At 38.0% G+C, this 14315-nt stretch overlaps 1 protein-coding gene across 2 annotated transcripts in view; it reads right to left on the reverse strand.

Annotated features, from left to right (window-relative positions):
* Nucleotides 1-6726: 6726 nt before the first annotated feature.
* Nucleotides 6727-14315, reverse strand: part of MAN2A1 (mannosidase alpha class 2A member 1) — a 189210-nt gene continuing 181621 nt past the window's right edge. For both annotated transcript variants that reach the window (XM_002806611.6, XM_035291114.3), the window contains 2 exons: nucleotides 11106-11216; nucleotides 6727-9517 (listed from right to left, as the gene is read on the reverse strand). In XM_002806611.6, the coding sequence (XP_002806657.2) occupies nucleotides 9365-9517; nucleotides 11106-11216 (264 nt within the window). In that variant the 3' untranslated portion in view covers nucleotides 6727-9364. The remainder of the gene's footprint in view (nucleotides 9518-11105; nucleotides 11217-14315) is intronic.

Genomic DNA, 14315 nt, shown 5'->3' on the forward strand with positions numbered 1-14315 from the left:
CTCTATAGAGTGGCTGTGAGGATTAAATGATGGAAGATATGCTAAATGTCTTATAGTACCTACCTGGCATGTGACACAAAAAATGTTAGCTGTAATCATTATTATCACCATTATTTAACTTCTGACTGTGCCTTCTGAAAAACGATGAGAAACAAAGGAATCAACATTTAGTAATCCTTTCTAGTTCCCCTGCCCCGCCACTGCCACCCTCTAATGCTTTACGAACTTTATCAGGTAGGCGACTGTTAGAATCACACAGAAGGCAACATCAGACACCATGTTCCCAGGGTCCTCTACACCTGAGGCAGAGTTTGCCTTCTGTTTGGAACCCTGACGAATTCTGAATTCCTATAACCTCCTGCCTGGTTCCTTGAAACCAGGTGCTGAAACAGGTAGTTTTCTTTTTACATTTTGAACAGCTTTTATTTTCATTGTTTATTTCTAGAGATTTTAATGAAGCCAGGTGCATAGTTTCAAAGGCCAGCTATTATTTCTGGTACCGCCCTGCCCCTTGCATTCCCTTCTAATGTGAAATTTTGTTTTCCAAAGAGCTTCATGTTTCCTCTACTTGTGAAAGCTATAAGGACTAACTACAGCATGTGCTTATGTGCCACAACTCCGTGGAAACTCCACTCATTCCCATGGGGCAGACGGGGTGAGACTCAGGATAAGATGGCCTACTCTTTCACTTTAGGTAGTTTTTACTTAATTACAAAACTTCATCATTATTACACTTCAATGACACAGGCCCAAGAGATTGCATGATGACAAGGCTCTATTAAACCTTAACAAAATAGAACCCTTTAAAGTTAAAAGTATTTTAATAATGTGTCTCATTAATTCTTTAACCTCTCATCTGGGTGACTAATATCCTGAGTTTATGGTTGACAAATTAAACCCTAGAGGCAGCTCTGAAGTAGATTGGTTGTGGACTAATGAAAGGGGCTAGTTACTCTAACACTCTGTAAAATGTTCTGTCCACGCTTAAATTAGATTCTACACTTTCAGATAAGGTTTCATTGTATCACTACAGAGTTTTGGGGCTAACAGGCTCATACATAAGAAATTTATATTCATAATTTCCTTAAGTATCATGGGGCTACAAGGAAAAAAAAATTACAAATTCAGAGATACACCTGCCTTTTCCTTTGCAATTATTAGTAATTGTGTGGTTGTATTAAGTTTCCCTGAAAACTATAAACATGCTTTTTTTCTTTCATGTGCTTAAACATGTTTCCATATCAATGTTAATGTGCACACTGCCACACCGCCATTTTCTCCTGTAGAGTAGAATTTGGAGTCCACATGCAGATTGCAGTCTTTAATCAAAAACATCTCCAGCCTAACTTCCAATAATTCCCTTCACGAAACTTCTACGAGAAATGAGATTTCTTGCTGTTCGTTTCAAGCCACCCTCCTCTCGCACACCCAGTTACTGACACATTTATCCTTTAGGATCAGCTCTAATCCTCCTACCTCCTTGCCTTCCTCCTCATCACTCCAGACAGAAGGAAAGTCTCCTTCCTCTGTACCACCAGAGCAGCTGTCATTTGTGCCACTAATGTAACCCTCTTGCTCTCATCTTCTGGCATCTTTACTGCATTGGAACTTCTCTCCCTTACTAATAGGAGGGCAGGATTATTAGAATCCCCCTCACTCAGAGCTTGGCACAGCTGCCCTGCCCAAATGACCAAGTCTGTTAATGTTCATTGATGGCACAATGCAAAGTTGAAAACTGATTGTCTTCAGGCTATTAAACGTACCCCACAAATTCAGTGAAGATGAATTTGCAGATTTCACTTAGAAAATAGATTTTTAACTTCAAAATAATCTTATTAACTGCACTTAGAAAATTCATTTAGATGAATATGTAAATGAATGACTGAAATTGTTTTTCTGGAACGCTCACTTCCACATAGCCAGTCCGAAATGATTTCAGTCCTGCATATGACTGAAAAATCCATCCCAAGAAAGGCAAAGGCTGTGAGTCTTCATCCATGAGGAAATTTCAGCCCAAACAAAGGCCTACCCCCAACGTAAGCTTTGAAAGCCAACCAGTGAGGGTTTCATTTTATTTTACTGGTGTTTCGCACATCCAGACCCTGTAAGTATGTCTTGCTTGGCAGCACTGCCATTTAGCTCTGGGACCAGAAAATGAATCCTAAAGCTAAACCGTTAATTAAAAAATCTGAAGTCAAGAACACTAGTCTGCATGTAAAGCCCGTAACATAGGCCCTTTTACAATGTCAATCTAAAAAATAAAATTTTTTAAAAAGGCATTTTTAAATAGCACTGTCCCAATTTCCCTCATTTGTAGACTTAGAATTTCAGACAGTTTCTCAATGATGTTTGAAAAAGTCTCAAAGTACTTAAAAGAGTTACTTCACATACTCAAAGAAACTAGCTGCCACTGACTCATTACTCCCACCCCAACCCCTTTTACTTCTTCTTCCCTTCTACCTCTAATTTTTGGTTGACATTTGGAAGTTTCATCTTGCCACACAGGAGCCAGCCGCAATTCCACATCTGAATTAAAATACTATGCCAAAGTACCACTAAAATCTTCAGGCACTTTCCTAGTACCCACATGCTTGATTCACTTTTCATTTAAAAAAACCTGTCTACACAGCTTACGTTTGGAAAAAAAATGCTCCAATGTAATAAAGTTCAGCTTATTAAGATTTTTTATCAAAATGTTTCAGGTTGTGAGGGCAGGAGAGACAAAGTAAGAGGCCATGTTCCGAGGGATTGACTCTGCAATCAAGTGTTAGTCACTCAAGTCCACAGGTACCCATTCAGCAAAGCATCTTCGTTAAGTAAGAGTGTGGTGCTGGGGCAGTGGTGACACCCAAGGGCATCGGTTTAAATGCTTCTAGCTCTTTGCCATGTAACACTAAACTCCAGATACTCAAGGGATTTACGCCTTCATGTAACAAGAAAATTGGAGTTGGTTCATTCAGCAGGTCAGCATCACCAGGGACCAAGGCTCTCCTTATCCAGTTGACTCTGTCCTCAGGTTTTCCCTGCAGGGTTACAAAATGGCTGCAGCAGCTCCACATCAACACTTACCCAATTCTGTCTCTGAACATGGTCTTGCAAGAATAAGGTGCTCTCCCCTTTGTGAGAGGGAGGAAAAAGGCCTGTCCCAGAAGCTCCCAATTAATTTCCATGATAAGTCATCAGATTGGCCAGAATTGTATAACATGTCAATTTCTAAATCAATAATGCAGTCTGGAGAAGGAAATTATCATGATCAATTTAGACCAACCATGATTCACCCTTTGAGACTCATGGCTACCTGATACTTGAATAAAATCGGAGTTTTATTAGGAAGAAGAAGGTGAAGGGGCAGCTTTTGGTTGATAATGAACCTACAGTATTTTCCACAATCATATCCTTTGAGGGGATTAGGAATACAACTGGAAAATGTATACATTCATTTCTGGCCACAGTAATTCCATGAGAGTTTTGAGCAGGCAAATAACACAAACAAACAAACACGTAGATGTAAGCGATTCTGCAGCCTTTTATTCTGAAATTATAATTCTTGTTTATCTACATTTACAGGTGGTAATCACTATCATTCATTTATTGAACAAATATTTACAGAACCCCTGCCGTTCCAAGCGTGGGATACAATGCAAGATGGCTGCAGTTCTTGCCCTCAGAGGAGCTTACATTCTAGTAGGGAAGTCAAACCAACAAAATTTCAGGTTTGGTTCTGCTACTAGTAAAAGATTACTCAGTGAAGGAGTGGAGGTAGGACTCTGATAAAGTGGCTGGTCAAGAGAAGAGGGCCTTAAGAAGATGACAACTGAAACAAGATGAGAAGGACAGGAGGAGGGCTGCCACTGGGAGATCTGAGGGCGGAGCCTTTGAAGCAGAGATAAGTGCAGGGCCCTTAAGAGAAATGATCTTGGTGAGCTAGAGACCCAGAAAATTCTAGACAACTGTGAGTAAGAGGGAGAGTGGTAGAAGGCAAGACTGGCTTAAGTCAGGAAAAAATTTTTAAGCAACACACACAATAAAGTTCACATATGTGGAAGGGCAGGGACAGGCCAGGTAGGGCTTGTAGGCCATGGCAAAGTTTCTGTGTTAATTCAAGTTAGTATATGTCTACATTTTTCCAAGAGAAACAGAAGATTTTCAAATGTCACTTTTTAGAAGTGGGTAGGGCTGAAAATAGCTTGTAATTGGTTGGTGTTAGGACAAATGCACAGATTTTATGAGATGTTTTCAGGCAGTGGAGATTGTAAGGGTGGGACTTAAAGTGTTATTTAGAAAAGTTTTCCACCTCCAGCTCCTATTAAAAAAAAAAGTTTTACAAGACAGAGACCTGACTTCTTGAAAAATGTGCTAGGGCAGCTTTAATGAGCACATGAATTATTGGGGAATCTTGTGGAAATGCAGATTCCGATTCAGTAGGTCCGGGGTGGGAACTGTGAGTCTTCATTTCTAACACGTTTCAAGTAATGCCAATGCTTTTTCTAGGATGAGGACCAAACTTTGAGTAGCAGCAGGATTCTGGCAAAATGTGGCCGTAAATTTTCAGTTGTACTTTCTACTACTAATATCTTATAAGTAACTATGTGCTCCAGACACAGTAGCCACATGTTGCTACTTAAATTTAATTAAGATACTCAGTTCCTTAGTTGTACTAACCAGATATCAAATATTTAAGAGCTAACAGAGGCTAGTGGCTACCACACTGGACAGAGCAAGTATAAACACTTCCAAGATCAAAGAAAGCTAAAGCAGGACAGCACTACATCAGAGAGAAGAAACTACTTCTAGTTCTCTAGGATTTGCTGTTATCATGTCTCCCCCCACCCCCTTTTTATTTTAACAGGGACACATATTGTCTCTACCTGCTAAAATCAAATTCATCTTTTAAGAATTTATTATCTCAAGTCCACTTCTATGGGACCTTTCCTGAAACTCAAACTGGGTGTGTTTTCAGCTTCCTTTAAATCTGCAGTCTCCATTTGGTTTTCCTCTGTGTGTATTTCTACCGTGTTCTGCCTAGTATCCAAAGCATCTGGGCATCTAACTCCCGTCTCTCTGGTCGGAGAACCCCGTTTTCTTTGGGTTGGGGGTAGGGCACTATTTTCAACGATTTCTCCATGTGATTCAGTTGAACCTAAGTTTATACTCCTAGTCATAATCATTAGCACATGAGCCAGATGAGAACCATAAATCCCAGGACATTTGCTGAAAAAATTAGATAAAATTGTAGATAAAAGTGCCCTTTCCACTGAGGTCTCTGAGCTGTCTGGATGCCAGTCTGCACCTGCTGGCAGCCATTTTGCCATTCAATGAGCAGATTTAGTCCAAAAATGGGGACAACTCAGGGGAAAGAAACACCAAGAGATCCAGACAGAGCCTAGATGGCATCTCATACCTGGCAAGAGCTGTATTTGGAGTGGTATCTACCTTGAACATTAGTTACTGGGTAGTTACAATTTTCTTTTTGCTTCATCTAGTGTGTACTGGAGAAGTCTCACCTTTTACAACCTCTCTTAAGACGTTTGTTTTCTGCTTTGATGCATGGTAGTAGCAGGGTACTTGCTAATTTTTTCTACTCCCTTATGATCCAACTTTTCAACACCATAACCGTCCTTTTTTAGTCTGATTTGAAGGTTTGTAAAAGGCATTGTAAACATGTGCCCACCTAAAATTTTTCTTTATCAATTTTAATATTCAAATTATTTTAACATGTTAATGATCTAATTTTATGGAGCCAAAGACTTAAGTCTCATTATTTCTCAATGAAATCTATTTTCATTAATGTCTATAGATTGTTACGCTCCTGTGTGTATGTAACTGAATTAATATATATTTTTTTCTTTCTTATTGCCCAGGCTGAAGTGCTGTGGCACAGTCTCAGCAGACTGCAACCTCCATGTCCTGGGTTCAAGCAATTCTCCTGCCTCAGCCTCCCAAGTAGCTGGTATTACAGGTGCCCGCCACCATGACTGGCTAATTTTTATATGTTTAGTAGAAACAGGGTTTCACCACGTTGGCCAGGCTGGTCTCAAACTCCTGACCTCAAGTGATCCGCCCACCTTGGCCTCCCAAAATGTTGGGATTACAGGTGTGAACCACCATGGTTAGCCTTAAGTGGATTCATTTCTTTACTGCATAAGTTATTCAAACCAAGTGCAGATTTCCTAGTTAACATGTACCGTTTACCTGGCTACCCCATGTGTACTTCCCAGAATATTTATTCTCCACCTGTGCCCACCTCCCAGCTTTGAGGAGACTCCCCTCAAGCCATTGAAGCTGTTTAGTAGTCTGAGACAGCAGGCTGGAGGGTGCCTCCAGTTCCGACTTTTTCAACCTCCTCCCTTCTAGATCAACTCACATGAACCTTCTTAGCCTCATGTCTGAGCTTGCTCCCCTTCACAACTTTGTCCTGCTCATACATGGAATCTGACCACAATCTACCTACCTACCTCCTAATGGGCTCAGAGGGCCTGTGGGCATAAGTGCTAGGAAGGTCCCTAGACTTCACCTGAAAGGTGCCTCCAAACCCAGATGTAACACTCACCACCACCCATCTACAACGTGCTCTCTACAACTACATTTTCTAACTAGAATTGGACTAAAGAAACAGCAATCCATTATGAAGGAACAAAAAGCAGGCCCTCAGTACTTCCCTAACCCTTCATTATGTCTTAATACATGTTGACAAAATACGATCAAGAACTACTCTAGAGGACCATGCACATGATAAGATTATCTTTTATTAGAGATCTTATATTACATATTCCCAAAAAGATATAAAATCTTCCAAGAGAAAATATCAAAACCTGTTGATTCCAAGGTGAATAAAATGGTCAAAATAAAAGCAAACATTTTCTTCCAGACAAAGAAATATAAAAACATTTCGGCACAAGTGCAACAAAGGCATGGGAAGATAATGATAATGTTTTACAACACGTTTTACAGCATTTTATTTTAATCAGTATTTGTAGCAAACAAGGATGCTAAAATCTTGAACACTGCAATCATAAACGCAAAATTTCCAAAAAATTAAAAAATAAATAAATAGAAGCACTGAACTAGTTGGTCAACTGAACATCTGGAATAATAAATGTAATGAAACCTAATGAATATGCCACTGAGATCACAAATGAAGTGTATGGTTTTTAGTGTATGCCAGAGACATTAAATTATTTAATCAGTTTTTGAACACAACCCAAAGCAAAAGCATCCTCTCTTCATTTCCCTGATGATTTATTCTAAATGCAACCTTAAAAAGCAGAAACTTGCTGGTTAAAGACAATTTCTGCTTTACTTGTGAACTGCTGGTAGCAACACACACTGAATAAAACCCCAGACCGACATGGGACAGATCCATCTTAAACAACCAGAAGTGGCAAAGCCACTGTTATTGCATCAAGACTTTTTTTATTTCATCTGATCAGAATTTCCACAATGATTAGGCACACCCACTTAACCACAGAACACACAGAACTCCCACAGGAAGGTTTTACATTTAAGATGCAATGAAAATACCGATCTCATTCCTGGGATTTGCTTCTGGCAACCCTAACATCTGTAGATGTCCACAAAAAGGAAGTCTTTTTATTTTTTTAGTTGTTTATTCCCCAAAAGTATGGAAGAAAACTTACAGTACATGTTTATTGCATGAAATTACCCCTTGTAATATCTTTATCAACACTGGTATTAGTTCCTTAATTATTAAAGGCAAAGGAGTTTATGACTTTAACATAACAGTAATCTTAGGAGCTGCATCTTGAGTGAAAATCCAAATGATAATCAAACTATATGGTGAAGGAGAAATTGAGTTTTAATTTCTCTATAAATATGTTAGAATGACAAGAGGTAAATGGAGGTTGAAAGCCATATAATATGAAATCTATTAACTCAAAGAGAATTTTCAAAACTGTACATACTCAAAGACTCCTTTCTATGCTAAAATTGAATATTCTAAATGTTGTTATTATTTTAATGTTAAGAAAACAATAATTTCAAATAAATTTTATTAAACATATTATGATGGCACATGGACTGAGAACTTCACTTTAGGGTTAACACATACAAGTTGAGAACTGAATGAGAATTGAATGAACAAATATATTCCTTAGTAAGATAAACCATGATGAACTACGTAAAAGTGGGTTTCAAAACAGGGTCAACTTTAAAGCATTCTCTCTTTAATACAGTTAACTACTGTGAAATGGAAACAGTAGCTGGATTTTGCATGTTACAAAATCGTTGCTTCAAGTTGCAGTTTCCTTGGCAGCAGCATATTTTAATTAACAATATTTTCCTTCCTTGTTTTGTTTTCTGACATCTCAGTACATTCAAATAGTCAAAATGTTTAGAGTAACATCACCACAAAGTTAATGAAACTGATCAGAATGTGGCCAGCACTGTCAGGCAAAAATTACACAATTTATGTGTCACAGAAAGTACCCACCCTCTCCCCAATCCCACAACATCCCCTCTTCCCCAAACAGTAATATGGACACTGATTTAATAAGACTTATAAAAAAATAAGGCACATTTATTTTGATATGGTAATTTTAAAATAGAAACCCCATCTCAGAACACCTGTATTCAAATGAGCTGTGTAGAAAGACACCTTGTGGTACCTAAAATAGATTTATGGTACCTATGGAATTGCTTCTATTTTAGTGAAGATGGAATAAATTGCACCCATCCCACATTGTCAAGTAATGAAAATATGCCTCTTTTTCTACTGTTGAATGATTCAAAATCAGGTATTTCTGGAAATACTTACAAAGGGTAGGAAGGGAAGGAAAAGGTCAAGAGGTACACCACAAAAAGGTATAAAAATCAACTATGTTAATCATAAGGGTGGATTGATTGCACTTTTCCACTTATTTCAACACATAATTTTTCTAACTAGTATGAATGATTGCAACCATTTTGGCCATTAGCTATTACCCACAAACATTTTATTTCATTTCAGCCAAATAGGTGTTTTTGTAAAACTAATGAAGGATCAGCACACAAATACTTGTAAGAATCTCTTTACAACCCCCAACACAGACATAATTAATTAGCATTTAACCTGAGATACAATCTGTTGAGAGGTTGTCTTTAAATATTTCTTCATTTGTTGCATCAATTCATACTGATGGTGGTAGTTCATGGGAGGAAATTTTAAAAAAAGGAAAAGAAACCTGGTTGATAGCATGGCTTTTTTTTTTCTTACTGTAGTGGTAAAAAAAAAAAAAAAATCACAGAATCACAGAATTTTCATGTTCTCACAGTAGCCAGAAGCTAAAATAATGTGCTTCTTTATTGCACGTCAAACCAAGAAAGGTATAAAAGCCAATGATTCCTAATCCAAATGTGAAAGTCAGGTTCACCTCAACCGGATTCGGAATGTGCTAATTTCCATTGGACTCAAGTTGATCTCACTTATATTTTGAGCCCCAGGAGGTGAATGCATCAAGGATAATGATGAAGGTGTGAGACTCTCGACAATAAACTTGTTAAAAAGTTTCTGTACCGACATCTGAAAAGTAAATGATAAAATTTGCATATTTAGATCAACTTTGAAGATTAGCAGCAAAACTATATATTCAGTGAAAATTAGAATGAGAAGGAATAAAACAGTATGTTGAAGTTCTCTTTTGAGGAAAAAAGGGTGGATTAAATATACATATATACCTATTTGGACATACAGACTATCCTTGGAAGGAAACAGAAAACCAGTAATGGTAATGAGCAACATATTCTGCATTCCTTTTTGTATTGCTTTAGGATTTTATCACGCACAGGGGCTTTTTCAATAAAAGAAAGGACATTCAATGGCCAAGAAGCTTTAAAAACATCCTTATTCTCTTTTAGTCAATACTTATCCCTGACAATGGTGGCTTCATCTACTTTTTCCTGTTCCAACAGTTGAGAGCACACAGGTTCACTGCAAGGAAGGTTCATTATGTCATTTGAGTCCCAGTCTATAGAGATGGGCAGGTCATTTGGAAGGAATTTCCCTTACCACTGGCATGTTACATGTCTCTGGATCGTATAATCCCCTTATGACTCCTTAATGTCAGAATGTTCGGAACCAAGTATACTTAGATCAACAGCAATATGATAGAGTGCAAATATAGTATAATTAAAAAGTAATAATATTGGTACTTTCTTGGCATCATTTCCAAGCAGGGTAGGGTAAAAGAATGTAGAAGCTAATCTAAGTAAGTAAGTTCAGGGCTCCTACCACATTTTTCTTTTCTTTTTGGACCCTAAACACATGCGAATTTGTAGGGTTGGAACTGAATCACTTGAGTCTGGTCTACAGCATTATTTACGGGGTTTGGGAGGAAAGCTGGGTTAGCTGAGCTGCCTGGTGAGGCAGACCTGCCTGTGTACCTAAATCAGCCCAGCTGCCTTCTCTGAGTCATGGCCCACTCAGTGACAGAGGCAGGAGATTGGAGGTTTGTTTCCTTCCAAGGACAGGCTTGATGGAACTGCCAGAAAGACTAACTTGAAGAGAAATCAAAAATAGGCAGCCAGCAAGCTGTGCTCAGACTGAGGATGTTTGGCCTGCACAGTGTTGACTCATACGCAAATCTGCATTAATCAGAAGACCGAGACCTACATTTATTTCCCAAGGGAAAACAGCGATTGGCACTATGTACAGCTGTCTCTTGGGCTGTGGGTGGATTATCCCACTAGCCTATAGTCTCAATGTTCCCAGCTGCTTCTTTATGGCTGCCTCTATAAGCTTCAGTTATTACACACTTGCCTCGGCCTCTGTATTGCTGAACTAGATGACATGTGTGGTTCAGGGGAGGAGAAAACTAGGGGTCTGGGAACAAGACGCTTTGTAGATTGGAAACAGAAGGCCTATGAAATGACAAGAGCATTGCCTTCAAATGTACATAAATTCCAGCTATGCCTTTTGATGCTGACAAGGAGAGGAGACTGAAGTTTTGAGACAGTGCATTTTTAAGATGGGGAGTTAAAACTAATTTGCAGACTGAGGAAAATGAGACAGTAAAGAGGCAATGAAACATGATCTTATTGTCTAGACCTTTGCAAAAAGATGATTTCAAAGCACATTAACTCAGTAAGCAAAAATAACCTTTTCAACTTACCTTTCCCTGAGTAGTAGAACAAAGCAGCCCTGTGCCTTTGCTAGAGAACCGACAATCAAATCCTTTTCTGTGGAAGATCAAGGCTGCCTCATCAGAATGCCCACTGCCCACCTGCAAATGAGCAGAATGCAGTCACACCATGCAGACAATAAAGCAAATATTTACAGTACTTCACATACCACTCTCTTGATGTCGGCATCCAAAAGCATGTTTATTTAGCAAGAAAGTTAGGCAAATTCATTTCTCCTCAGGCCCATGCTCACTGCCCATTCACCTGCTATCATGCTCTCCTACCTGTACTGAGCCAGATGAGATTATGTTCTAAGGTTACTTGTTGGGTAACCTCATGCTGTGGTTTCCCCTATAATCCCTGAGAACTTAGGTTTCCTTATGTCCATATGTTATAGATTGTTTTATCAAAGTTTCTTTAAATAAAGCATTTTGTTTTCATCTTATTTTTCTAATGCACACATCAGCTGAATAAACTGCACCTAAACTTAGTCCTTATCTGGTCATTGAATGATATACCATCTAACTTAAAAGTCACATATACTTCTTTATTAAACACTAAATTTTGCTAATTGCATTAATATTCTTAGTCTTTAATATATTGATTTATAATTTTAAATTAGAGCTATTTATTTATTTATTTATTTATTTATTTATTTATTTATTTTGAGACGGAGTTTCGCTCTTATTACCCAGGTTGGAGTGCAATGGCGCGATCTCAGCTCACCACAACCTCCGCCTCCTGGGTTCAGGCAATTCTCCTGCCTCAGCCTCCTGAGTAGCTGGGATTACAGGCACGTGCCACCGTGCCCAGCTAATTTATTAGAGCTATTTAATATTGAAATTTAGCTATGCTTTCACTTGCTAAGCCAGCTCACATCTGCAAGCTTGACATATCATTTAGGTTGATACTGCAGAAGCTATTGTTGAAGGGCAGGCAAAAATAAAAACACAAAGCATGACAAGTCAGCTATAGGGGTCAGTATACATTTTCTTGCAATAAAATTTCTCACATCCATTTAAGCATCAATGTCATAAATGGTTCAGGTCTCTGAATTTTAAATTATAATTATCTTAATAAAGCGTATGTTTCCTAAAGTTGGAAGGTGTATATGACAATAAGAAAAATGAATTAAAAATCCCTGGAAAAATTAAGAAACACACAGTTCTTTTAAAAAAGAGTCATGTGCTGCTCAGCACTGACATTGTGATAAAACTGATTCTCTCCTCTGTTCTCTGGCTACAGACAGGAATATGCCGAAACTCTTGATCATCCTCACTAGGGGATAAGATTTTTTTAATGTACTAAAGAGACATCTTTCCTGAATAGCTGCCAGCATCTCCGCCACTGATTTGATTTTAATGTGCCTGAACAGTTTAAAGCTGTCCTCACCTCACTCTTGGCTAGAATAACCTATGTTATGATGTTTCACACTGGTACTTTGTAGGGGTACTGCTAAGATTTTGTTTGAAGAAGGAGAAAAGTCATTTAAGGAATTCTGAGTCATCACAAGACCACATGATACAGCAATTTAAAATCACATGATAAAAATGTCTAATGAATTTCCATACATTTAAAACACCCTCCCGATGTAGTATAAAAGTAACACATAGGAAAATCCTTCATTTATGCTATTATTAGATCTCCAAAAGAATACCAAAGAGGTCTCTATCATGTGCCAACTGTGAAACCTCGGGATAATTTCTTCTTCCTAAATACGCATTTTCTTCCCTGTAAAATGGAGCTAATGCTTCTATTATTTTTTTCATGGAGTCACTGTGTGGATTAATCTGTTGAAAATACCATCTAAACAGCCTCACATAGCCTTGTACAGCAGAATGCACTGGTGCAGGAGCTGTGGAGTAAGAGTGGTTCAGAGCCTGAGTGGGGAGTCAGACAGCTGATCTGGATCTTTGCTCTACAATTTACTGGCTGCGGATTTCAGCAAAACCAGATTTTCCTTTTCTACAAAATGAAGATGAAATGAAATAACTTAATAAAGACCCGGCCAAGTGTCTGGCACACAGGAAGCCCTTGTATAGTCGCCATTATTATTTCCATCAATGTAATCTATCAAATAAATATTGGTGATCATTTCTGTAATAGTTACAAATTAAACAATACTCTTAACTTCTTATTCATAAATTTCCTTTATTGACATTACAACTTTGTAGCTAAAGAATCAGGGAACTCCCAAATTATATGTCTACAGTCACACATCAAAATCATAATGAAGTCTGTATTCAGATTCACAGATTAGACAGCCTCTTAATTAAACTATTTTAAAAGCACGAAACACTATTAAAAGCATCTGGCCATTTAAACTCATTGATTCATCCTTATACACTACTTGATAGCATGCATTGCTAAAATTTCTGCAACACATTTGCTCTTGCAATAATGAATTCCTAAGGCCTTTATAGCAACAGAAGGGGACAGAAAAAGTGGGAAGGGAAACACCTTTGGAATTCTACATTTGAATTCTACAAGAGATTTAAACCGACAATACAAAAATAGAGATAAAAGTCATAAAAATTAACTTTCACTGATAGAAAAAGTTATACTTTCTCTCAAAACTAAAATTACATCACTTTTGTAAGAACAAACTGAAAATAGCAATCATCTTGTCCAAGTTTCTAAAAAATCAAATATTCATGAAAGTATCAGTTTTCAAGCAAAAATACCTGAGGCAAAGCAGCCGTTTTTCAGTTTCGAAGTCTGTCTAGACATTTTATTTCCAAGAAAACTGTTTTTCAAAGTAGGGAAACTGTGAATTTAACTTGAATATGCATGCAGGAAAACAGATACCTTCAAGTAGTCAAACTGCTCTAGGACAGTAAACAGATTTTGAAAGAATTGCTTTTACATTCATTAATGCATAGTAATATCTGGACCTCATACAAGGGGAGGATGTGGGGAAGAAAATTTACAATTTTTGAAATTGTGCCAGGCACTGTGGTAGGTAACTATCTTTGTAAACAGGTTAGATCACTTTCAAGGCTGGATTTAAAGTGAGGCTGGGGTTTTTAAAAGTTACACAGGGAAAACCTGTTGCAAATTTATTTCAGGGGATAAAACCAACATTCAGCTCATAGACGAAGCTGGGCCTCTGAGGCTTTTCCAGCAACTTGGTGGAGTATGAGGAAAGATGATTTGCTTTGCAAAATGAAGCCATCAGATAAAGCTGGCCTTAGAGAAGA

The sequence above is a fragment of the Callithrix jacchus genome, chromosome 2 (assembly GCF_049354715.1).
Source record: "Callithrix jacchus isolate 240 chromosome 2, calJac240_pri, whole genome shotgun sequence".
Taxonomy (NCBI): Eukaryota; Metazoa; Chordata; class Mammalia; order Primates; family Cebidae; genus Callithrix; species Callithrix jacchus.